Genomic DNA, 26,449 nt, shown 5'->3' with positions numbered 1-26,449 from the left:
GATGGAAGGAAAAAATATGCTCCTTTTTTTCTGAGAGAAGCTAAGAAGTGTTTTTCCTACCCTGATTTCCTTATGTGTTAAAGAATGAAGTTCTCTTCATTGTTGATGGAATCCAGTGGTGCCGTTGTGAAGAGCGTCTGTACCACAGTAGTTAGGGGTGGGGAAGTGGAGGAGCTGCACCCAGACACACCCCTGCCCTCCGGCACCCAGCCTCGGTGGACCAGGAGGTGTGGGCACAGTCAGGAGGGGGGCACACACAGCGGGAGGGCTGAGGACGTGGGCCTCCCTCCTGCCCAGCACCCCTCAGTCACACGTGGCGCCTTCAGACTCACACCTGTCCCGTCCTTGTCTCTTTTCAGGAGCAGCCTACTGCCAGTTCATGGACATGCTCTTCCCAGGCTGCATTAGTTTGAAGAAAGTAAAATTTCAAGCGAAGTTGGAGCATGAGTACATTCACAATTTTAAGCTTCTGCAAGCATCGTTCAAGCGAATGAATGTTGATAAGGTAGGAGGCAGATTTGTACCTCCATAAAATGCATCGTCTTTGCTTAAACTTCTTTTTGTGCAAAAATCCAAAAACATTTCAGGGGGCTATATCTTGATATCAGTAGGCTGAGTTTTGTATGTAGAGCATAAAGCACAACCCTCACTTCTCATACCTGGTTGAGGTTTTTATCTAAGGAGATTTCTAAACTTGTAGCCATTCAACTAAAAACTCTTAACAGAAATTATGAATGCTAACATGTTGTTATTCTGTATTAGCAATGCAGGTGAGAAATTTTCATGTTTGCCAGATGCCACTGTGGCTCTTTATATTCGTTTTGTTTCTTTAAAGAAATCACGAAATCCTGTAGAAATGGCATGGCTTTGAATCTTAGCACCATGACTTGAGCAAGTTATTTAAATTCTTTGAGTATACCCATCTGTAAAGTGGGATCGGAACCCTGGTCCCTGTGGTTATGAAGTTAAAGTGAGGGACTACCCGTCCCAAGTGTCCTGTGTATGTACTCAGATTCTCACTCATTGTCCATAAAATGTTCTTTTACCCGCTTTGAACTTTAAAATTTTGTCCTGGCGTGATACAAGTGAAGTTAGGCTAGAGTCCTTTTTCCTCCCATAAGGACTATTGCTGAAGCCCATTCAGTTCATATACATATTAAATTCATAGTCTTTATTTAGGATATAGCTCTTGCAGGGAATAAGTTGGAAAAAAATGAATTTTAAATAAGGAAAAAAAGAAAAGCAAGGGAGAAATGGAAAACTTTGGTTTGCATAGTAATAAATAGGCTATGAAAATAAAAAAGTTAAATATTGGGTTATAAGAGAGGTTAAAAGAAAACGGAAAAGTTTGCTGAACTGTATATATTTTTAATTTAATGCAGTTAGTGTCTTCAAAACATATAATCAAAGCATTCTTATCAAAATATTAAGAAAATTTTGGCTTCTCATTATTTTTATTGCAAAACATATTTTCTCTTACACATTTCAACCTCTTGAATCATTTTCAAGTTTATTACCTTTGCTGTGGTTAATTTGCAACTTGGCTTCTTGTGTATTTATTCAAAACTAGAGCTTAGAGTGCACCTAGAACTATCACAACCTTGTTAATCGACTATAATTCAATATAAAATAGCAAGTTAAAAAAACAGAATTGTGCAGGGTCTCCTTCCTCATTAGCATCATTTCTCTGTACATTTCTGTGTACGTGTTTGTAGATCGAAAAGGAGAGAGACACCCATTCATGGGTTTATTGACGGAACTTGCCATGTAACAAAATTGGGGCTTCATATCCGTAGAAGTGTTCACACAGAGAGCGGGTTACCCATTGGTAAGAATGTTGAAGATTAAAAGGAAAAGAATGTTGACGATAAAATTCTGGTACTGTCACTGGAGGGACAGTGACCTTGATGACCTTCGTTGGCCTCTCCAGCTTAATATGCTAGGATTCTACCCAAAGGTCCTGGTGTAGAGACAGTGTCCCTGTCCGTGTTGGCCCTAGCCTGTGACAGCACAGGAGAAGTACCTGTACAGATATTTGCTTGTCACCTCTGATTTTGGACTTATGACCTCGGGACTTTAATTTTGATTGAAAATGCAGAATTAAGTCAACAGAACCAAGTGCTTGCTTTGGCTAATGCAGCAGCATCTAAAACTGTTGATACGTGTTCATGTTTGGCAGAAAGCAAAATACAGTAGCATGTTAATGAAAGGCCCTTATGCTCCAAGAAGGCTCTTTCTAAAATAATCACAGTATTAGCATAAACAAAAGTTACAAAATATTTATAAATAGTACAATGTTTATTTTTAATAGTACAATATTTTTAATAGAAAATATTTATAAATAGTACAATGAAAAGTCCTCTGAAGGTAATACTGATTGGCTTTTTGGGTTACCAATAGAAAAGTATTCCATGAAAAGCTAGCTTCGTCTCAGAAATTGACATAAATGCTGAGTCTCTTCTCCTCCTGGAGGCCTTCTGTGACTCCCCTCACCTGAATCTGTTTCTTCTTTCCTCTGCACCCCCACCTACCCATGGCACATTAACTGTGCTCCTGTGTAGCCCATGAATTACTGTGCCCTGTATTGTGGTTAGTTGCTTTTATTTTATGCTTGTGTCTCTACATTGTGAATATGAGAATATGTGAATATGAAAATTTCTATGAAAGCTCATTTTGTTTCAGAAGAACCATTAGATTAGTATGTGTTTTCATTGACTTGAGTTCCTATTCATTGGTACTCTCTAATAGTTACAGTCGGTTTAAGAGCTTATTCCAACACAACTGGACCAAGTGGTACAAAGAAATAAGGAAAACCCATCGAGCTGTGTGTGTCGGAACAGCACAACATCCCAGACGCAGATGTTTTTAGGGGGAGATGCTCTGGCAATAGACATTCTATGAAGAGGCTCCACCCTTCTTGACAGCTCAGGGTATTCCTTGTTTTGGAAGGTTTGTTCAGATGTGTTAAATATTCCAGGAGAATTGGCTGCAACCTTTTAATTTTCCTTATGGTTTGTTCAGATATATTAAACATCCCAGGAGAATCAGCTACACCATTTTACTTTTTCTTTAGTATAATGAAGAATTTTATAAATTTTGGGATACCACTGGCTAAGATACTAGGGGAGAGGTCAATAGACATGAATTGCAGACACAGAGGGGAATAGTTCTGTTTTGGGAGCTCTTCAGTTGTGTTCAATACAAACCAGCCTGGGGATTGTGACTCACCCAGTGCTTTTATATTGCAGGTAATTCCCGTGGAGAAGCTAGTGAAAGGGCGTTTCCAGGACAACCTGGATTTTATCCAGTGGTTTAAGAAGTTCTACGATGCTAACTACGATGGGAAGGAGTATGACCCAGTAGAGGCACGACAAGGGCAAGACGCAATTCCTCCTCCCGACCCCGGCGAACAGATCTTCAACCTGCCCAAGAAGTCCCACCATGCCAACTCCCCCACAGCAGGTACTGGAACAGTGTCATTCTGGAGTCACTTTTGTGTTGGAAAATGCCTCAGGCCCTCCCGTGTTTGCCTGGTTCTTCCCAGCAGTCAGTATTTTCACACCTCTGGATGATTTTTATTGTTGTCTGTTTGACCACATTTATCTTCCTAGTAATAAGTCTAACAATCAGGATTTAAACTATTAAAAAGGCAGAGCTATTCACTGATGTCACTGAAGCTATACAACTTCGGGGAAAGGCTGCATTTTCCTTCTTTTTTTTTTTTGAGAAATTTCAAGTAATCTGATTAGATTTTGACATATTTTTATTGTTTAATTGCTGCCAGTAGAGTCTAGAATATAAACTTGCTAACACTTTTAAATGTGGATCATCATCTATAATCCTTCAGAGGAAATTCATGAAAAATCCATCCTGTCTCCTGTGTGGACAGTGCCAATGTTTATGGGACCATGTTCAGTAAGACCTCACTTAGCCAACTTTGTCCAAAAGTGAAGTCACTAATACCTGGAACTTTAAAAAATGTTTTAACTCTTCTAGAGAAAAATCTTTCTAAAATATGTTACAAACATGCCTGCCTTAAAAAAACAAAACCAAGCAGAATGTGTTCCTGTTAAATGAGGGTCATTATTATAAACACCAACTATGGTACTGGACAGTTATACAATGAAATCCTCAGAAACCATGTGCTTTGAAAACCAGCATTTACACTTGTTAATTCAGTAACCTTCATTTTGTCAGAACACAAATTCCTTATTTATGCCCAATCTCTAATCAGAATGATTAAAAACGGTTATAATAAGACTTCCCAGATGGCTCAGTGGTAAAGAATCCGCATGCCAATTCAGGAGATGGATGAGACACAGGTTCAATCCCTGGGTCGGGAAGATCTCCTAGAGAAGAAAATGGCAACCCACTCCAATATTCTTGCCTGGAAAATCACATGGACAGAGGAACCTGGGGGGCTACAGTCCATGGAGTCACAAAGAGGTGGATACAACTTAGCAACTGAGCATGAACGCATGCAGTAGTAAACAATGCATACAGGTATCTGGAACTCAAGGAAGTGTCAGCTAGAGATAAATATTGGTGAGTCTCCCACATCCAGGTAATTGAGGGTGGGAGTTATTCCCGAGTGAGAAAGGGGGAGTCCCTGAGGAACTTGAACATCTAATGTTTGGGTAGAAAAGGAGGGACTCACCTGGGAGCAGGGAAGATGCCAGAAAGATGCAAAGAAATGAGGGAATAACGTGTCAGGGGAGCAGAACAGTTATCAGTGTCTAAACCTGTTGAGTCAAGTACACTGAGGACTTGGAGAGTCTGTTGGAGGTTTCAACTTGGGGGTCTCTTAGTGGAGTGGTGGGTCCAGGAATGGGTTAAAGGAATTGAAGGAAGGAAATTGAGACAGCATAAAAATCCCAACTTTGAAGCCATAGAATTAAATAAGCTTAAAAAAAAAAAAAAAGACAAGAGACTTCCCTGGTGGTCCAGTGGTTAAGAATCCACCTGCCAGGGCAGGAGACATGGATTCGATCCCTAGTCCAGGAAGATCCCACATGCCTCCAAGTACCTAAGCCTGTGCACCACAGCTACAGAACCCGTGGGCCAAGGCCTATGCTCTGCAACAAGAGAAACATGGAAGTGAAGTCGCTCAGTCGTGTCCAACTCTTTCCGACCCCGTGGACTGTAGCCTACCACGCTCCTCCATCCATGGGATTTTCCAGGCAAGACTACTGAGTGGGCAATGGCAATGGGTGGGTTGCCATTGCCTTCTCCAGAGGATCTTCCTGACTCAGAGATCAAACCCGGGTCTCCCTCATTGTAGGCAATCGCTTTACCATCTGAGCCTGCAATGGGAAACCCGAGCACCACAACGAAGCCCTTGCTCAGCGCACCAACGAAGACCCAACGCAGCCGTAAATAAATAAACGAAGCGCGGATCTTTGGGAACACATATACTTACGGGCAAGAAGAAAACCAGAGGAAACTGAGAAAAGGAACCTCAGGGGAAAAAACAGCTCAATATCAGAGTAGGACATTTCTAGGAAGAGGGACCACCAACAGCGCTGAGTGTTAATTGCAGAGAGCTCAAATAGGATGAAGGCTGAAAATAGGCTGAGGATATCTGGCTCCTGGGAGGTGATTAATTGTCCTTGAGCAAAATTGGTCTGTTGAAATGCTGAGTCCATCCACCTCGATGGCAGCTGCTTACCAAGGGTGTTATACACAGCTGTGAAAGTGATGGGGGGAGAGGAGATTCTGCCTTCACCAAAAGGTCAGGAAAAAGGTGGAGGAAAATAAAAACATTGTGATGGTATGTTCCCCCATTTTGATGGGGAAGAGCTGACAGATGCTTTAGAAAGTTAGACAAGGGGGGGGGAGAATGATATTGTCCTGGATATGATTTTGCTTGCTTTTCGGGCAAGGCACAAGGAGCTGATTTGTAAGACGGAAGAAAAATTCTGTGAGAAGGAATAGTAGGACCCAAGAGGGGAAACAGGTGGAGCGTGACTCTGAGGCTGGAGGGAAAAAAATGGGGTCAGGGCCATTGAAAGAGGTTTGGAGAGGAAAGGGAATGTGTTTACCTTTTGGGGGGACAGAAGTGCTAGAAGAGGTTGGGTAAAAATGGAGCCACAGGGAAACTGGGGAACCAAAATGTATGGCGGTTTAAATTGGCCTTCAGCTTTGATCAGAGGCTGTCATTCTTCTCGGACCAGAATTGGGAAGGGGAGTGCTATGTCTCCTGCGGAGCCGGGGAGACACAGGCAGATGAAGTTGGGGGGACAAGGAGGTGTGAAAGCCAAGAGCTGCTGGTAGCTCTGACCTCTGGCCCTTTTTCTGCAACTGCTAATGACGTACCAATTCATCTTGAAACACAGCTGCTACTTTTTCAAGTTTTCAGCAGTAGACCTGGACAGGCCTCAAAACATTTTTCTTCTGCAATCATAACGTGTCCTTAAACTGGCACCAACCCCCTACCCGCCCCCCCCGAAAAGAACTGTCCTTGTTCTGCCTTGGCCTTGCTTTCCAGGAACTCCCTCATCTGTCTTTCACAAAAGCCACAGAGAACCTTGTGCCATTTCGATAGAAAGAATGTCCATGAACCTGGAAGAGAAATAATATTGTTTCCAGAGCTTAACTTCTTGGGTGACAAAGCTCAGGAAACAGATGATAAACTTGGTTTCTCATATTTGGGAAGGCAGTATTCTTCAGGCTTATGTTCCTGATGCCTTGACTGCATTTATCTCTCTGGTCCTAATCAAGGAGAAAGGATGTTTCCGGGAGTCAGACCAGCCGTCCCCTTTTTTATGAACCGTGTCCTGACTCTTGGACACGGTGGGGTAGTAAATCTACACTGAAAAAATGATAGCCCGGGAATACGTCACATGTATACATCACCATCACAGGTAGAACGTTGTTTTAAAAGCTATCATAGGAGAAAGATGCCTATAAATACAGTGAGAGTGCGTTTCCCCCCCCAGGGGTCATGTATCCAACTCTTGGGAAAGCAGCCAAGAAACTGTAAGCCAGAATATTCTAAAAGTCAGAATAGGTATAGAATCTGTGCTATCAAATTCATATACTTTAGAAAGGGAGAGTTCCTAGAATACTTACCCAGAGCCTATTTGCTCTTTCTTTTACGTTTATTTATTTGATTTTTGTTTTTTTTTCAAACTGACATACAACACTATATTAGTTTCAGGTGTGTAATATAGAGACTTGTCATTTGTATACACTGCAAAGTGATGACCACAGGGATTCTAATTACCATCTGAACCATACAAAGTTAATACAATATTCATGACTATATTCCTTGTGCTGTGTTTTATAACCTCATGCCTTATTTACTTTATAACTGGAAATTTGTATTTCTTGATCCACGTTATTTGCTCTTTCTTAATTTGGATAGAATTATAACAAACATGGGGGTATGGTTTCTCAGAACCTCATTCAGTTCAGTTCAGTTCAGTCGCTCAGTCGTGTCCGACTCTTGGCGACCCCATGAACTGCGGCACTCCAGGCCTCCCTGTCCATCACCAACTCCTGGAGTTTACACAAACTCATGCCCATCAAGTCGGTGATGCCATCCAGCCATCTCATCCTCCATCGTCCCCTTCTCCTCCTGCCCCCAATCCCTCCCAGCATCAGGGTCTTTTCCAATGAGTCAACTCCTCACATGAGGTAGCCAAAGTATTGGAGTTTCAGCTTCAGCATCAGTCCTTCCAATGAACACCCAGGACTGATCTCCTCTAGGATGGACTAGTTGGATCTCCTTGCAGTCCAAGGGACTCTCAAGAGTCTTCCCCAACACCACAGTTCAAAAGCATCAATTTTTTGGCTCTCAGCTTTCCTCGCTGTACCTTAGTAGGGCAAGGGGTACAGTGATAGCAATAGAAAGTATGAATATTGGTAAAAGAAGAGACAAAAAAAAAAAAAAAGTTAACAAAATGTTATCAGTGGTCCAGCAGCCTGAGATATTTATTGCTGAATCACAGCGTGCCATGTGTCTTAGTCGTCCTCAGGATCCACACGATACCAGCATGTACTGGTTGATAACACTCAGAGTTCCATTCTAATTCTTAAGATTTTAATTTTCTCTTGATAATCATCTCTCCCATAAACTGTTTATAGTCTCTAAACTGGCCTCTCTGCCTCCTGTCTAAAGCCATTCAAAGCCATCCTCGTACATAAGTCTGATTTTGTCCATCCAAAATGTAAGACAAGGAGTTCCCTGGTGGCCTAATGGTTGGGATTCTGGGCTTTCACTACCATGGCCCATGTTCAGTCCCTGATCAGGGAGCTGAGATCCCACACGCTGTGCTGCATGGCCAAAAAGAAAAAAAAAAAATTAAGACAAATTAAACTGCTTGATGAGGTGAGGGCCCCCAGCTGTCTGGGAAGTTCACCTACCTACATGAGTTATTTCACAGTGATGCCAGGTTAGTAACACTGGGAAGTAATTTGTTTCCACCTCTAAGCCTCAGTCATTTCTTAATTATCTGCATTAGTGAAAACAAACAATGTCTGGTATAATTGAAAATAGGAAATGGTCTTTAATTATTTTTTTTCACTTTGGCTTTGAAATATTTGGTCCATTTTGCAATGGACCAAACACTTCCATCCTAAAGGAGACCAGTCCTGGGTGTTCATTGGAAGGACTGATGGTGAAGCTGAAACTCCAGTACTTTGGCCACCTCATCCAAAGAGTTGACTCATTGGAAAAGACCCTGATGCTGGGAGGGATTGAGGGCAGGAGGAGAAGGGATGACAGAGGGTGAGATGGTTGGATGGCATCACCGACTCGATGGGCATGAGTTTGAGTAAACTCCGGGAGTTGGTGATGGACAGGGAGGCCTGGCGTGCTGCGATTCATGGGGTCGCAAAGAGTCGGACACGACTGAGCAACTCAACTGAACTGAACCAAAACTAATATTAAAGCTAACCTGCCGATCCTGACTATCATGCATGAAGGGCAGTATGTGGGAACCACAGTGAGCCTCATGGCAAAGAGGCCATGTTAGAATTGGAAAAGTGATCATGGGATGGATTATCCACACTGATAATTAAGAAAGGACTGTCTACATGGGAAGAAAGAAATGGTGTTTTTGCATCATACAGAGTACTTATACACCCATGCACCATAGGTTATTTGCTTGTGTACAAAATAGATGCACTACAGATGCTCCGTGCGTTCTGTCTCTGTGAGAATGTGCCAGATTTTTTTTGCCATTTCAGTACAGACAACAGGATAGTCTGTGGATTCAGAGAAGCTATAGAGCTTGTTGGTGCCTGTGTGTGTTTGGGTGACTTAGCTAGGCTATAGAAAGCTTCAGCATGGCACAGGCTTTTGCTAAGGATGAATGGCTGCCTGGCAACGTCTTATTCTATCTCCATCCTGAGAAATTGCATCTTGAATTGCTTTTGATCTACCAACTAGGAGCATGTATTAAAATGCACATTTTCTTAATGACAGATCTCTATTAAGTACATATATCATCGTGAGTCATGTTTATAAATTTATTGCTGTGAGCCATATCTGCAACTTGAGATATCTGTCAGGAGGATCAGTTTTTATGTGTGAGCACTTACTAAACTTAAAAGGAAATTTGAAGTTGCGGTTCCTATAGCAACCACAGCTTAGACATGTTGCAAATCCACATATATTAATGTACTTAAATCAAACTCCCATATACAAATATAGTGTGATGGATTTAGAGTTGCTATGGAAATTGATTCTGAGCTTTCTCTTTTCCTTAGGGAGTTTAGCATTCAAGCCTCAAAATAAGATTAAACAGAAATACTAGAAAAATGATTTCAAAAAGGAAGCAACATAAGACATAGAATAGAATAAAGCATTTGAATGATCATAATTAAATTCCTAAATGGAGATGTAAATAAATCCAAACAGCATTTTTCAGAAACTATATTGAGTATTTGAATATTCTCACTCTCAGTTATCTTTAATTTGAGGTTCTTGAAGGCTGTTGATACAACCTTAACAAGTGATTGTGTTTATTTACATAACTATGTTTGCATATTTTTTGAGTACCTGTAATCTAAGTAAGCATCACCGATCACCATTGGGTAAAGAAGAATTGCTTTTACTTTCCCACAAAGTTTGTTTTATGTGTTTTAAGAGGAGCAGTGAAATGTAGCAGTTTACAGAGGTTTTTTAAAATCCTTGTTCTGATCTTGATTTTCTGGCCCAGAAGGTGGTCTGTCTTGGTCATTGTCACTTGAAAAGAATATGCATTCTGCAGTTGTTGGTTGTATGGTGTTAGAAATATCAATATCAAGATAGTAGATTGTGTTATTCAGATCATCTATGTTTTTACTGCTTTTTCTTTTTTAGTTATCAAGTTCTCACAATTGCTACAGAGAGCATTAACATTAATTATGAAATCATCCATGTGTCCTTTTAATTCTGGGCTTCCCAGGTGGCTCAGTGGTAAAGAATTCAGCTACCAATGCAGGAGACATGGGCTTAATCCCTGAGTTGGGAAGATCCCCTGAAAGAGGAAACGGCAAGCCACTCCAGTGTTCTTGCCTGGGAAATCCCGTGGACAGAGGAGCCTGGAGGGCTACAGTTCACGGGTTTACAGTCAGACACAACTTAGCTACTAAACAGCAGCAGCTCTTTAATTCTAGCAATTTTTGTTTCCTGTGTTTAGGGCTCTGTGGTTAGGTTCATAGAAATTTCTGATTGTTGAGTCATCCTGATGAATTGAGCTTTGTATTTTATGAGGTGCCCCTCTTTGTCTTTGGTAAAAGATATCTCTGTTTTAAAGTCTTATTTTATCTGATATAATATAGCCACTCCGACTTTCTATGCTTACTGTTTGCAGGTGTATCTTTCTCCATACAGTAAATCTCCACCTATCTTTGTCTTGATATTTAAAGTATGTTTCTTAAAAACAGCATGTAATTGGGTCTTGCATTTTCTGTTCGTTCTGGTAGTCTGTGGACATTGGAGTTACAGTCCATTGTTAATGTCCTTATTGATTTGGCTGGAGTTAGAGCTACCGTATTATCATTTGTTTTCTGCTTGTCCCCTCTGTTTTTTTTATGTTTCTCTTTCCCTGTTGTCTTCTGAATTTAAAAAAAATTTTTTAGTATTTCATCTTATTTTATCTATTGCCTTTTTAACAGTATCTCTTTGCATTAATTTTTTTCAGTAGTTGCTTTAAGGATTACCATATATATTCTTGCCTTTTCAGTGTACTTTATACCATTTCATGTAAAATGTGGAAGCCTGACAACCCTTTCCTCCAGTCTTCTTTGTTTTGCTTATCATACATATTATACTATAAACATACGTACATTATAAACACCACAAAACAATGTTATAACCTTTGTTTTAAATCAGTGCTGTATTATACAGTGGCTTTTGAGCACTTGCAGTGTGCTTATTCCGCATTGAAATGTGCTGTATGTATAAAATGCATACTGAATTTAGAAGACTTGGTATGGGAAAAATATAAAACTAGCTTAATAATTTTTATATTGATTACAGGTAGAAGTGATAACTTGCATATATTGTGTATCTTCGACATGTATTAAAAGTTAATTTCAAGATTTTTTTAATGTGGCTACTAGAAGCAGTTTACTTCCATGGCTCCTATTAGGCAGGGCTGCTTTAAGCAGTCATATGAATTTTAAAGACATTAAGAGAAAAAATTTATTTTTCATATTTTTACTATTTCCAGTGTTCTTCATTCATTCCTGAACATCTGAGTTCCCTACTTTCATTTCTCTTCAGACCCAATAACTTTAAAAGAGAAAAAGAAGTTATATCTTGTAAAGCAGGTACAATGACATCAGATTCTTTTAGTTTTCCTTTTTCTGTGAATGGCTTTACTTCACCCTCATTCTTGAAGGATATTTCCCAGATAAAGAATTCAAACTGATCTTTTATTCCTCCCTCTCTCCCATTAGGGCTTCCCCAGTGGCTCAGCAGTAAAGAATCTGCCTGCAATGTAGGAGACGTGGGTTCAGTTCCTGGGTGGGGAAGATCCCCTGGAGGAGGGCATGACAACCCACTCCAGTATTCTTGCTTGGAGAATCCCATGGACAGAGGAGCCTGGAGGGCTCTGGTTCATTGGGTCACAAACAGTCGGACGCGACTGTAGTGACTGCGCACCCTCTCCCATTAAAAACGTCTTTCCACTTTCTGTGGCCAGAAATGTGTGCTCACTCTGATCACCTTCCCCTCTAGCGATAGGCTGTTTTCTCTGGATGCAGTTAAGATTTCTTTGTCTGTGGGTTTCAGTAGCGTGGCTGTGATGTGCCTAATCAAAGTTCTCTTTGAATTTATCTTATTTTGGAGTTCATTAAACTTCTTAAGTCTCTAAGCAAATGTCTTTTACCATGTTGGGGAGATTTTCAGCATTTTTTTTTTTTAGTATTTTTTCAGCTTCATTCTCTGTATCCTATATTTCTGGAACTTCATTCTTCCATGTACTAGAGCTTCAGCTATTATCCCTCAGGTCCCTGAGGCTCTGTTCATTTTTTTCCAGTATTCTCTCTATTCTTTAGATGGTTTCTATTAATATATCTTCAGGTTGACCCTCTTCTTTCTCTGTCATCTCCATCTACTGCTGAGCATTTTTTATATATCAACTGTTTCTTTCAGTTTTAATTTTTTTTAAATTTTCCTGTTGAGAGTGCCTGTCTTTCATTTATTATAAGCATACTTTACTTGATGGGCATGGTCATGAAAGCTGCTTTAAAGTTTTTGTCTGATATATCCACCATTTCTTGACTCTTCATATGTTGAGTAATTTTGGACTGTACCCTAGACATTGTGATGTTATGTCCTAGAGACTCTGGATTTTGTTTTATTGCTCTGTTGAGTGTTGATGTTTCTTATTTAACAGACTTTAATTCAAGAGTCCAAGTAAAAAGTACTCAAGAAGCTAAATTCCACTCAGGAGTCCTAACCTTGACTCAGGGCTGTACCCTTATACAAGACCTTTTTCCTTATTATTGCCATGATGTAAGGCTTCATTTACTTTTTGAGAAATACCACTCTTTAAATACAAATGTTGGTCTCAACCCCAGAGTCATCATTCACTTCCAAGAAATGCATATTTTTCATATCTTCTCTTTAGACTAAAACAGCCCATAATGGCATTTACTCCCTAGAACCCCCTTAGCATAAAAACAGGCAGCATCACCTTTCTTGTCCCTTCATAGTCTCTCCATCAAAAGGAGTCATGCCTGTTTATTCTTACAACTTCCCAGTGTGTATCTGCCTGACACTGCTGTCCCACATACCCCAGTCACTAACCACGTACTCTGTTATCCACATACCTACTTCAAGGATCAAATGTTAATTTTAAAAAATCATGCAATATCAACTCATAACAAGGAAGAATTGCATTTTTCTTACCGGTCCTGTAATTAGCAAGACTTCTTTTAAAATGGGTGTTAGCACTTCTCCCTATTATATGAACAATGTATCTTTCACTCAGTCCCTGCCCTCCATCAGCATGGCACGCCCTTGGCCGGTTTGCATTGGGAAATCATCCCCTACGGTGCACACCAATTAATGGCTGCTCCTTTAGCCACACTCAGGCCTGGAGAAAGTGTGGGGGGAAATTACAGTGGTCCAATTAATTCGATTCTTAAAGGACATTCCCTACTCCCTGGAAGGAGAGTGGGAGTAATGGTGGCTTTGCTCCTCCAGTTACACATCTATCATATGTGAAGTATATAAGATAGATGTCAGGATACTTTTCTCCTCAAAGTGTAGTTAAAACTGTGTTTCTCTATCTGTAACGGTGATAAAACCACAGCATAAAATACAAGCAGCACTCTGCCTTGCGGGATACTGAATATCTGCGAGTTTGGAATATTGGGCACAGAGGGGAACAGAGAGTCGTGAAGAATTCAGGAGCCTCAGAGAGGACTCTTCTGGCAGTGTCTGTGGAAGAGGCTGGGGCTTCTTCCTTGGAAGAGATGTACGTCTTCCATGTCTATCCTAATGTGTTTGTTTCAGGAGATTGCATATTTGACAGATGACTTACTAGTTCAGTTTATAAGTTTTAATTATTTTGGCTTCTTGGAATCAAAGTATATCATAGGTTGGGTTTTTTTTGAAATCTACTGTGAATTTTTAATGAAAGTTAGGGAAAGGGAAAATGTGTAAAATACTGTTGTTGTTCAGTCACTAAGTCTGACTCTTTGTGACCCCATGGACTGCAGTGCACCAAGCTTCCCTGTCCTCTCTCTCTGTCTCAGAGTTTGCTCAAATTAAGGTCCATTGAGTCAGTCATGATATCTAACCGTCTCATCCTCTGCCTCCCCCTCTTCCTCTTGCCTTCAGTCTTTCGCAGCATCAGTGTTTTCCAATGAATCAGCTCTTTACATCAGATATAGAGGGAGTAAGTATTGAATACATGCTGGTGGGCATTTGCCCACTAGTGTTCTAAACACTTAACCTGTATGAGCTCAGTGGAGGTTCACAGCAGTCCTAAACAGTAGACAGTCCCATCCCACCCCTGTTTTAGAGTTGAGAAAACTGAGGCACAGAGATGTTCAATAACTTGTCAGCGTCACACACTGGAAACTGCGAGCCCTGTGGTTCCAGAGTCTAGTGCTCTTTAACCACTGTGTTGTTATATTGCCTCTCAAATATCTTTCTCTGGTGGCTCAGATAGTACAGAATCTGCCTGCAGCGTAGGAGACCTGCGTTCAGTCCCTGGGTTGGGAAGATCCCCTGGAGAAGGGAATGGCTACCCACTCCAATATTCTTGGTGGCTTCCCAGGTGGCGCTAGTGGTAAAGAACCCGCCCGACAATGTAGGAGACTTAAGAGATGCGAGTTCAATCCCTGGGTCAGGAAGATCCCCTGGAGAAGGGAATGGCTACCCACTCCAATATTCTTGGTGGCTTCCCAGGTGGCGCTAGTGGTAAAGAACCCGCCCGACAATGTAGGAGACTTAAGAGATGCGAGTTCAATCCCTGGGTCAGGAAGATCCCCTGGAGAAGGGCATGGCAACCCAATCCAGTGTTCTTGCCTGGAGAATCCCATGGACAGAGAAGCTTGGCGGGCTACGGTCCGTGGGGTCACAAAGAGTTGGACATGACTGAAGTGACTTAGCACGTGCACACGCAAATATCACGGGTACGGTCTTGTCTTACGTTCTTCTCTTCTTCCCACATGAACTGAACTGCAGTAAAATTTCACAAACCAAACGGAAATTGCATAGTTAGTGGAGGAAATAAAAGGCCCTCCTGTGTTGTAAAGGCTTGAAACAGAGCACATGCTGTTCTATTTGAATGGCGTTTATGTTTTTAAGCAGCTATCATTTTTAAAAGTTCAAAAGCATTCCCGTGTATCCTTGGAATAGGCTCTGGGATGAGAGTCACTATATTTTATATATGCTTGTAAATGCACGAAACATTCGGCTGCTTGTTCCAGACCTCCTGTCAACTCCAAAGCAGAAATGTATATAAAGTCCAGAAAACCGAGCCCTAGGTTCATGGGATTACTGATCTCTGATTTCTTAATTCTTCAATTCAGAGCATTCTCTGAGTAGGTGATCTGGGTGATTTCAAAGTGAAGAGTAAGCCCCTTGGACAAAACCGGCACAAATTTCAGCACAAATTTCAGTCCCTTACATGGGACTTGGCAGGAGGAGGGGAGGGCATCCATTGTCCCCCCATCTTCACCTGGGAAACAGATCATCCTGGCCCTTTTCTGTTTTCGGCTGTGTAACACAGCTTGTGGGATCTTAGTTCCCCTACCAGGAATCAAATCCATACCCCCCTGCAGTGGAGGTGCAGAGTCTTAACCACTGGACCAACCAGGGAGGTCTGTCCTGGCCCCATTTTCAACAGTACTGGGTCCTTTCATCACCAGCATTGGGCCATTCTTACACAGCTGCCCCCTGTACGTGCTGAAATATTCATCAGTTCTGGAACTCAGACCCACACGTTTCTGTGATGGATCATCCCTTTTCTCTCCTTGGGTATAACAACTTGGCGCTTGGCTTCTCAGCCTCACAGGAAAGTTTGTCAAACCTCAAAAGGCAGTGACTTAGCATTTGTTTGTTTCCATGAGCAGAATATCACGAGTTACCAGTGAGCCTATTTTTCTTCATCACTGGTGCCTTTCTTTGACCCTTGGTACGTTGGGCGGGAACTGAAGACAGTTTTGACCTGAAGAATTCTCTCGATCCCCCTGGAATTGGGTGAACCAAACTATCAACCCATTCTGTCTTGTTCAATCGTTGTTTCCACATTGCTTGACACATAGAAGGTTCTCACATAGTATTTGTTGAATTGATTTAAACTGAATCACTGCGGTGTCCCTGTGGATCAAGGAAAATGCAGCATTTACGCCAGCACGTGGCTGTCTGGACGTTTTCCCCAGTCATCTCCATCACTTGAGCAGCCCCTGAAAATGGCGTAGCGCACTGCACAGGAGCTCAGAAAATAGTTCTTAAACAACAGTTTCTTTTTGTTGGCTTCCTTGCCCTTTTGTGAAAACTTTACTTGAATTCTCGTTCGGTCTTGCAACAGCTATTTAAGGCACCGTGAGAGGTTCTGGAAATAGACAGGGAATCAGGAAGTTACAGCCTATGAGGAAGTCTGGCACTAAATAGACAACAGCATTAAAGTGAGGTAAGTGCAGTGAGGGTGTGTAGGAAGACGACCACGTGAGCTGACCTAGCGTACTCTAGGAAAGCTTCTTGGAAGACGTGAGGTTTGACTAAGACTTAGCGAATGAGTAGGAGTTAGCCAGGTGAAGGGTATGGAAGAGAGCCTTGCAAACAGAATAGAATGTTGCAGTCAAAAGAGAGCATGCTCAGACTTCCCTGTTGGCTCAGTGGTTAAGAATCCGCCTGCCAGTGTAGGGGACATGGGTTCGGTCACTGATCCGGGAAGATCCCACAAGCTGCAGGGCAGCTAAAGCCCCTGCGCCACAACTACTGAGCCAGCACTCTAGAGCCCAGGGGCCACAGCTTCCGAGCCTGCGCACCCGAGAGCCTATCAACAAGAGAAGCTACTGCAGTGAGAAGTGGGAGCACTGCAACTGGAGAGTAGCCCACGCTCATTGCAACTAGAGAAAGCCCACGGGCAGCCAGTACCAAAGACACAGCACAGCCAACCATAAATAATAAATAATGTTCTTTTAAAGAACGAACATGCAGTATTCAGTGACGTGCATGTCATTCCATATGGACTTTGAGGTGTGAGGCTGGCTGCAGAGGTGAGCCAGGGCCCTTGTATCATGCGTGAAGAGGCAGCATTCATGTCCTGTTGCTGCAGAACTGCTACCAACTTAGCAGCCTAAAACAGCACTCATGTATTGTGTCACAGCTTCTAAAGTCCAGGCACAGCTTCGCTTTGTTCTCTGCCTTTGGTTCTCACCAGGCTGCAGTCCAGGCATCTGCTGGGGCTGTGGTCTAATCACAGGCTCGACTGGGGAAGACTCCCTTGTGTTGCTGGCAGCTTCCTTGAGGCTGCAGGACTGAAGCTTCACTTCCTTGCTGGCAGCTACTCCTAGTTCCCATAGGCCACCTGCAGTTCCTTACCCTGGGGGCTTCTCCAACATGGGTGCTTGTGGTGGAGGTTGACTTCTTCAAGGCCAGGAGGGTGAGTCTCTAGTGTGCCTGCCAGCAAATAGAGTCAGAGAGAGAATCCTATGGGATTCCATGTGATGGGAGTGGCATTCTATCACCTTTCCCATATTGTGTTGGTTGGAAGCAAGCCACAGGTCCCATCCATGCTCTCGGGGAGAGTGGGTATGCCAGGAGATAAAGAGCACAGTGGTGCAGTCACCTGAAGTTCTGTAGTCACAGATGTTCACAGTTTGTTATGAGGATTCTGGGGAGTCATTGAAAGGTTTTAAGTACAACAGCCAAGAAGCTGGTGCAGCCAGCCATGTAGGAGAGGAGGGTGGCCTGAACAGAAGTCATAGCCATGTGGGTTATAGAGACCTTAAGGAGGTTTAATCAACAGAACTTGATGGTAATGTGATATGAGACATAAAGGACAGGGGAAGCCAAGGATGAATGATGCACAGGTTTCTGGCTTGGTCATTGGATGGTGGAAGCAGAAACCTGGTTGCTGTTGTTAATTCATGTCCAACTCTTTGTGACCCCATGGACCACAGCCCGCCAGGCTTCCTTGTCTTTCACTGTCTCTTGGACTTTGCTCAGACTCATGTCCATGTAGTCAGTGATGTCATCCAACCATCTCATCCTCTTGCCCTCAATCTTTCCCAACATCAGGGTCTTTTCCAGTGAGTTGGCTCTTCACATCAGGTGGCCAAAGTGTTGAAGCTTCAGCTTTAGCATCAGCCCTTCCGATGAAAATTCAGGCGTGATTTCCTTTAGGATTGACCTGGAGCAGGAGTCAACTGGAATGGAAGAGAGTAGGTGATGAGAGTGGGGCTCAGCTCTGGTTCTCACCTCCCTGGGCTCTTGCAGCTGTGTGGCTTCAGTCTGCTTCTGTCTCTGCAAGAGAGTCCCAGTAAGACAGTGGTAATGGAGCACAGTGAACTTACCACCATCATCAAGACAAACTGAAACATTTGTTCTTGTCAGTGGAGCCAGTAGGTCTCTGACTGAACATCATAAAGGATGAACATAAGTAGTTGTGTTCCCCAGAATGGCCATCTTAGTCTGTAAGCTTCTGGCTTGAATGATTGATGTGTGCCAGGAGTGCATGTGACACTGATGTTGTCATGGTGACGCCCGTGTGTCTTTACTCTCAGTGGGCTGATTCGGGTTGCTGGGCTCATTCAGCCATCAGCGTTCCTTCTTGCTGCAGTAAACAAGCAAGGGAGTGTTCCCCTCAATTATTATCGGAATGCTGGTGCATGTTGTTTTCACAGGGGTAAGGGAGCTTCTCTACTTCTAGAGAGAAATTGCTCTGAGAACAATTTCAAAACAAGAATTTGAACTTGTTAGAATAAGATGGTAATTGGTTGGCACCTTATGCATTTCAAAGCACACTTAATTCTCTACCAGGATGTGAGGAATGTGAAAAGTCAGCTCATCAAAAGAAATATATACCATGCTCAAATAACTACGTAAAGTCAGAATCTACTATTGAAGCCATTTCAAGAAGAGGCGTTCCTGCATATTTCCCCCCCACCCCCCCCACCGCCCCGCTCTGAAAATTTCTCCGAAACCGGAGTGACTCAAGCCGAGCCTGGAAAATACTGGAGAATCACATGATGGCTAAAAATAAGCACATCCTCTCCAGCAGGGACAGTAACCAGGGCAGAAGTAACTCAGTTTGTGAATGCTCACGCTGGCTGAACGTGCCCAGCGGAGTCAGGCCCGCTCTCCCCTCTCGGTGACCGCCGGTCGGGGAGGCCTCGGGCACTGGGGCTGGGGCTCGGGCTCGGGCCCGGGCTGTCGGCATTGTCCCCCGGCACGTTCTCCCAGGGCAGAGCCGGTTGCACATGTGGGATGGCTCCAAGCAGTGGGCCGGGAGGGACCCCAGCTGATTGATGGCTCTTGTCACCGCTGCCTCGTCCTTCTGCCTCCCTGTGGAGCCAAAAGCAGATGCTGTTGATCCCAGAAGACCTTTTAGTTGCTGTTAACGATGAAGACGGGAGAAGGGGACGACAGAGGATGAGATGGTTGGACGGCATCACCGACTCGATGGACATGAGTTTGGGTAGACTCCGGGAGTTGGTGATGGACAAGGAGGCCTGGCGTGCTGCGGTCTATGGGGTCACAGAGAGTTGGACACAACTGAGTGACTGAACTGAATGATGGAAAACCTAAGTTGTGATCAATGGCCAGATGTTTGGTGCTTTAGGATGTATCATAGGGTTTTCTAAACTGTCGCATTGTGAATGCTTTCCCAAACCCACACTCATCTTGGGCACTCGTCGCTCACACCAGGGGTGGCCGCAGTAGCCGCCCAGCTGGGCCTCTGCACCCTCAGCCCCGCTAGTCTGTGGTCCACACAGCAGGCGGAGAGAGCCGCCTGCAACCCACGTCACGCCCAGGACCCTGCCATGGCTGCCCTTCTCCATCAGAACAAAAGCCGGCCTCCTGGCGGTAACCTCTGAGGTCCGTGGCGGCCGCCCTCCAGTCCATCTTGAGCTCCCTCCTCCCACAGCACCCCCAACTCCCTCCATTCCAGGTGAGGCCGGGTCTTCGGGTCTTTGCTCAGCTTGCACTTTCCCCCTGGGGCTTTGAAGAAGTGAGGTGACTCCTGCAAGTGGCATGTCCCTTTCAGGGATCCTGGAAGCTGGAACCAAGGGGCTGTTCCAAACACACATCGGCTTAGGTGAGGAGGGAGGTTTTGAGCCCGGGTCAGCCCCACACATACCCAGTGTGGATCCCACCTCCTGGCATCCCTACTGGGCTGCCAGCCAGGGGAGCGGGGTTGTGACCCCTGTCTTTCTGGAGGGACTCCGGAAGGTCCTCTGGGTCTGAGCAAGGGCTTGAGACTGAAGGGGACTACACGATGGATAATCCTGAACTCCAGGCTTCTGAAGTTTCTGTTCAGAACTGCCACACTCCCAGCCCCACCCGGCACTCCCTACTCTTGCCTGGCCCTGCCTCTCCCGTGGCATTTACTTTCTGGTTTATCATGTCACCCACTAATTTATTAACATTATCGTCTGTTATCGAATTCCCCCCGTTAGAACGTGAATTCCACAGGGACTGGCATCTTTGTGTTTCATTCCCTGTTTTATCCCAAGTGCCCGTAGCTTGCCAGAAATGCAGTCAGGCTTCAGTAAATATTTGTGATAGGAACGCATGAATCGGGGTAGTTTCAGAAGGAGCACAGAGACTTGGGCTCTGGTCTACTGATTCCCAAGACAGGAACCTAGGCCTGGGAGCCCACCAGTGGGTTATGCGTTAAACCCGTTTTCATAAAGATTTCCTTTAGATAAAAATGAGTCTCATTTCCTTATCATTTCAGCAGTTTAGTTTTTATCTTGCTGGCGTCTAGAAGTGAGAAGCCTGTGTGGTTTCTCATCATTAGTTGAATCAGGCCTCATTTGCTGAGTAATAATAATAATAACAGGGTGTGCTGGTTTATTGTGTGCCAGGCTCCTGGGTAGGAACTTTCCACGGCTTCACCCAGGTACTCTCCCCAGCTCTGAGAAGGAGGGACTGCTCCTGACTGTGTAGGACAGAAGGAAGTCCAGGTGGCAGCGGAAGTCCTGCCAGTGAGCTGGCCGCGGGGCCAGGGTTGTTCCGAGGCTGCGGGGCGCCCGCCCCTGCTCCTCACCGCCGCCTCCCTGGGCAAGAGGAAGGGCACCGTGTCCCCACCAGCTCTTCCTCCTGCAGGACTGACGAGGTTCAGGCTCGGCTCTGTGGAGCCCCGCCCCGAGCTGCTTGGAGGTGGAGCCACCCAACTTCTAGAAGCCAACACCAAAGTGGCAAAAAGGGAAAGCCCAGTTTTGCCACTGGCTGCCCTGGTGGGACAGAAGCCATGAGGCCTCTGAACTACTCATTGGAGAGTAAAAGAACCAACCTGTGAATGATCTCGTGAATCAGGGTACCCCAGAAAACTCCTATTAAGGTTCCATTTGGACAAAACGCTGGCCACTGAGATGTTTTTTTTTTTCCCCACCCTTAGGGCCAAGCAGATTACAGAACACACACACTGGAGGTGTAGAGGCATTTTCGAAGGAAAGTGTTAGATCTTGTGTCTGCAGGGTTGCACGGGAGCTTGTTAGTCGTTCCGCAGTGTGACAGCTCTGGTGTTAGTTTAGTCACTTGGGAGATCCTCTTCCTGTGGGAATTCTCTCTTTTCAATCAGTCCCACCCCAGGCCATCTCCCCCAGCAGTGGCCTAATTATTTATTTTAACCAGGGTCATTATCCCAGTTAAACAATAACACCTGTTTGCCAGAGTTAATGGGGATAAGGAAGTGATGTCAGGTTCATCCACAAACGATTAATCAGTGTAGGTACGAGATCGCTTCGGTCATGTTTCAGTTGTTCTCTGGGGTTTGGGTTTGTTTTTATTGTGGTGTATTTGACATATAACATTTTATTAGTTTCACATGTACAGTGTTAAGGACTCAATGTTTGTGTATATTGTGAAATGGTCATCACAGTAAGCCTAGCTAACAGCCATCACTGCAGAGTTACAAGTTGTTTTCCTCTTGTGATGAGAACTTTTAAGTTCGGTTCCCTTAGCATCTTTCAAATATGCAATACAGTATTATTAACTGTAGTATTAATAACTATAGTTAATGCTGTACATTACATCCCGGGAACGTATTTATTTTATAACTAGAAGCTTGTTCCTTTTGACTCCCTGCATCCATTGCATCCCCACCCCTCCTCTGTGGGCTTTTTAATTAAGTGAGAAGGAAGCGGGGTGTGTGTGTGTGTGTGTGTGTGTGTGTGTGTGTGTGTGTGTGTGTTGGGGGGTGCTCACAAAGCAGGGAAGAAGAGTGGTTGCTTCCTGAGTGACGTGTGTTTCTTTACTGTCTCTGAGGCTCTTGTCAACAGTATTAATGTCATATTTTTAGCTCCTCTGTTTAGGATTTTGGCAGAAAGAATATGGCAGATTGTGTGAGAAGAATTTCTAAATTCCACCAGAGCCCTGGCCGCAGAGGATAAAGCCAAGTATAAAGAAGGATAGAGTGCTTTTATTTGCTTCTTGGTTATGAATTCATTGGGCCTCATAGGCCTAAAATGGTGGAGCATTTTTCCGTAAACATTAAGCAAGCTACTAATTATTGACATTCAGACACAGCAATGCTCTGGCTTTACTAAGACAGTGAATCAGGCCACTCTTTGCTTTTTACAACTATGGTTTAAAATGTCTTAGAATCATATTTATACCCCCAACCCCTGAAGGCATTAATTAAGACACAACTGCTCAAAGACTAGCATTGTAAATCATGTCCCCATCCAGTGGGTCAAATCAGAGAATTATAGGGACTTGTACAGAATTTATGTCTAGTTTCCTCCACTTCTGAATCTCCTTTTTATTTTGAAGGGGGAAGTTAGGGACAGAGAGAAAAACTTGAGGGAAAAGTGACTCTTGTAAGACGAGGCTGCCGCTCCTTTTATTTTCAGGACATCATCAAATGCAACCTCACAAAGAAATTGAAATGCCTAATAGCTGCAAGAAAAAAATCTGTATCTGTATTCTTGCCGAAGTAGCTGTACTCTCTTTAAAAGCTATTATGTAAATGTTTTCCATGTAAGCATCACTGAGCAGAGAGGCATGGGAAGGCACAGAAGTGAAGTCAGCAGTGGACTTGGGGGCATTTGAGGAAGCATGAAGGCAGCATTTGAGAACCCCTGTGTCTAAAGCCATGATTGGATGCTATCAAGGACATCCTTGGGTCACTTCACAAAAATGGAGTACAAATGTTAGCTTACATAAAAGAATTGTATCAGTGTTAAATTTAGTATCAGTGATAGCAGTCCAGTTTTCTGGTAACATCCTTATTGCAGCCCAGGAAAGGATATCTGTCATCCCACAAGCTGGGTACACCCCAGTAGACAATAGAAGGTAGCAAGACTTTATTTTTTTTTTCCATTTATTTTTATTCGTTGGAGGCTAATTACTTTACAGTGTTGTCGTGGTTTTTGCCATACATTGACATGAATCAGCCATGGATTCACATGTGTTCCCCATCCCGATTCCCCCTCCTGCCTCCCTCTCCATCCCATCCCTCTGGGTCTTCCCAGTGCACCAGCCCTGAGCACCTGTCTCATGCATCCAACCTGGGCTGATGATGGTAGCAAGACTTTGAAACAAATAAAAACCTAGTTCTTAACTGTCTAATGAGCGTGATATAACACAGGATATTGTCTACTATTATTCTAAAAAGTTAAACCGTGAAAGCATTAAATACAGCGAACACAAGGTTTGGTTTTCATCTTTATAAACTTTAGTATTTTAGCCTTTAGTGTCTCTTGGTGTGTGTTGATCATGAGGGGTCAGTTACGTCCATATCAGATTGCAGCCTGTGAGGATTTAAAGAGCTCAGTTTACATTCTTTTTGAAAATGAGCTTTAATTGTGTGGTTTAAAAAAAAAAAACTTCTAACCTCTGAAGATACTAAGATCTTCCCTATGTCCTTCCTGTTCTTTCATGTCTTTGCCTTTATTGACTGGAAGGTAGAAATGTATAGTTAACTGATGCCAACCTCATGGATGTATCCTCATCCATCAGATGTCTATTTCTATTATCAGTTTCTTTCCAAACAACTTAAATCAGAATTCAAAACCCCTCTAATTTTAAATTTCGAGTATTAATTACTTACTTGAGCTTTTTACATTTTTCGAATTTGTTTTCCCTTCTTTACTTTGTTCTGACTGTGGAGGCAGCAGCTTTGCTCCCATCCCCCGTGTAGCGAGTATAGCGGGTAGGGCGTGGACCAGGCCCCCTCTTCTCCACCGTCCCCTCCCCGCCCAGCAGCAGGGGGATGCCAAGTCTGACTCTCATCTCAGAGACCTCCAGGCTGCTTGCACTGTGCCGGTTTATAGGGTCTGTGAATCACAGCTGGCACTTGAGTGCCAAGACCTGTGAACCACAGTCGGGTTGGACTCTGTCAGCAGCAAGGGATGTGTTTCCTCAGGAAAAAGCTGGAACTGGGACAGTGCCAGTGACGGCAGCCGCTCTGGTCTCTGCCGTGAGCCGCCTGCATCTCCCATGACCCCATTTCCCTCCCAACCTGCTCCCTCTGCTTATTTTTAGTTTTTCTTCCCTGATAACTCGGTCTTCCATGGGGCTCTGGCTTACCCTGACGTCTTCTTCTTTAACTTCTTATCAGAAACTTCAGGTTTTTTTTTTTTTTTTTTATGCAAGCTGCATTTGATGATGTCCTGAAAATATATTCTTGCTGGGAAATCCCATGGACAGAGGAGCCTGGCCGGGGTTGCAAAGAGTCAGACACGACTGAGCAACTAAGCATGCAAGCACACACAACCTTGTTTTACAAGCAACCGGCTTCTCTTCCTTTCTTGCTTTTCTTTTAAAAAATTTACATGAGACTGGCTAAGGTGGAGCAGAAGAACGTGTGTCCGATGGACCTCACTCGGCTCCTGCAACCAGCCCCGTCCCAGGTGCTGACCTGCTGATGGATGCCTGCCCGGTACGGGGAGGGCAAGGGGTGGTCACTCGCTCTCCAGGGAAACGCCTTCCACAGGGCTGTTCTCTTCAGGAGAGGCATGGACAAGAACACAGCAGATTTGAATTTGGACAGCCCAGCACAAACCACCTTGCTCCTTCCTACTCAGAGTTAACTGTTTACTGACTGAATTTACCCAGGTGAACTGCTGTCCTGATTCCATCTCTAAAGGGCCTAAGTGATGATGGAAGGTGACCTTGAAACCCAGTCAGAGATTCTCTCTCTGGGAGGCTGGTGGGTTTTGTTTGGTTTCCTTCAGTTAGTGCCAGCTCTTGCTGTCAGTGATTTTGAAGTTGCCATCAGCTCCTTGAGCTTCCCCTGGGACCTGTCCCCTGGATACCTGCCTCTCCCAGGAGTTCTGTCATGAGTCACAAAAGCGTAACTATCAAGTGTCTCCTCTGGATCAGGCATTGTGGTTGGCCATGAGAACACAAAGCAGATACAACTCCTCCCTTGTTGGAGTTTAAGTCTAATGGGAGTGCTCAGTCGCTTAGAGTCATATCCAACTCTTTGCAGCCCCATGGACTGTAGCCCGCTGGGCTACTCTGTCCATGCAGTTTTCCTGGCAAGAGTACCAGAGTGGGGTACCACTTCCTATCCCAGGGGAATCTTCCCATCCCAGGGATCTCCTATATCAGCAGGCAGATTCTACTAGTGCCACCTGGGAAGCCCTCTAATGGGAGAAGCAGGCATTAAATAAATCACTCCATACCGCTCCAGTTGATAGGTGCTGTGTGGATGGTGTTTGGGTCCTGTCACCTCCCTGCACGGCCACATTTAAGCTGAGACCTGAAGGATGTTAGACTCAGTCACTCAGAGGAGAAGAGGGAGGAGTTTCAGCAGAGGGAATGCAGCCCAATCAAGCTCTGTGGTCATATCTAGAACACTGCCTTGTTCCTGAGAATGTTGAGAGTGGCCATGCCTGGGCAGTTTTGTTTTTTTTTTTTTTAATATATTTATACATTCATTTGCTTTACTTTTTAGATTCCACATGTCAGTGATGACATAGACTGTCTTTCTGTCTGTGAGCATTCTTAAATGATCACTCCCATGTGATCATGAACTCTTCTAGAGCAGGGACCGCCAATACAGGGCTCATCACTCTCATGTTCAGTCAGTCAGTCGTGTCTGACTCTTTGCGACCCCATGGACTGTAGCCCGCAAGGCTCCTCTGTCCATGAGATTCTCCAGGCAGGAACACTGGAGTGGGTTTCCATTTCCTTCTCCAGGGATCTTCCCAACCCAGGGATCGAACCTGGGTCTCCTGTGTCTTCTGAATTGCAGGTGAATTCTCCACCCACTGAGACGTCAAAGAAGCACAGGGCTCATGGTAGGCACTTGGTAAGTCTGTATCTAGTAATAAAAGGGGTTGGTCATGGACAGTCTTTGAGCTGCTTTCTGTT

General features: G+C 44.0%; 1 protein-coding gene across 4 annotated transcripts in view; it reads left to right on the top strand.

Moving 5' to 3' along the window:
* Nucleotides 1-26,449, top strand: part of MAPRE2 (microtubule associated protein RP/EB family member 2) — a 177,888-nt gene that overhangs the window by 133,544 nt on the left and 17,895 nt on the right. For all 4 annotated transcript variants that reach the window (XM_061131078.1, XM_061131076.1, XM_061131075.1 and 1 more), the window contains 2 exons: nucleotides 360-505; nucleotides 3,249-3,462. In XM_061131078.1, the coding sequence (XP_060987061.1) occupies nucleotides 360-505; nucleotides 3,249-3,462 (360 nt within the window). The remainder of the gene's footprint in view (nucleotides 1-359; nucleotides 506-3,248; nucleotides 3,463-26,449) is intronic.

The sequence above is a fragment of the Dama dama genome, chromosome 27, assembly GCF_033118175.1.
Source record: "Dama dama isolate Ldn47 chromosome 27, ASM3311817v1, whole genome shotgun sequence".
NCBI classification, from domain to species: Eukaryota; Metazoa; Chordata; class Mammalia; order Artiodactyla; family Cervidae; genus Dama; species Dama dama.
The sequence above is the reverse complement of the archived record's forward strand: the minus strand, read 5'-3'. Positions and strand labels throughout refer to the sequence as shown.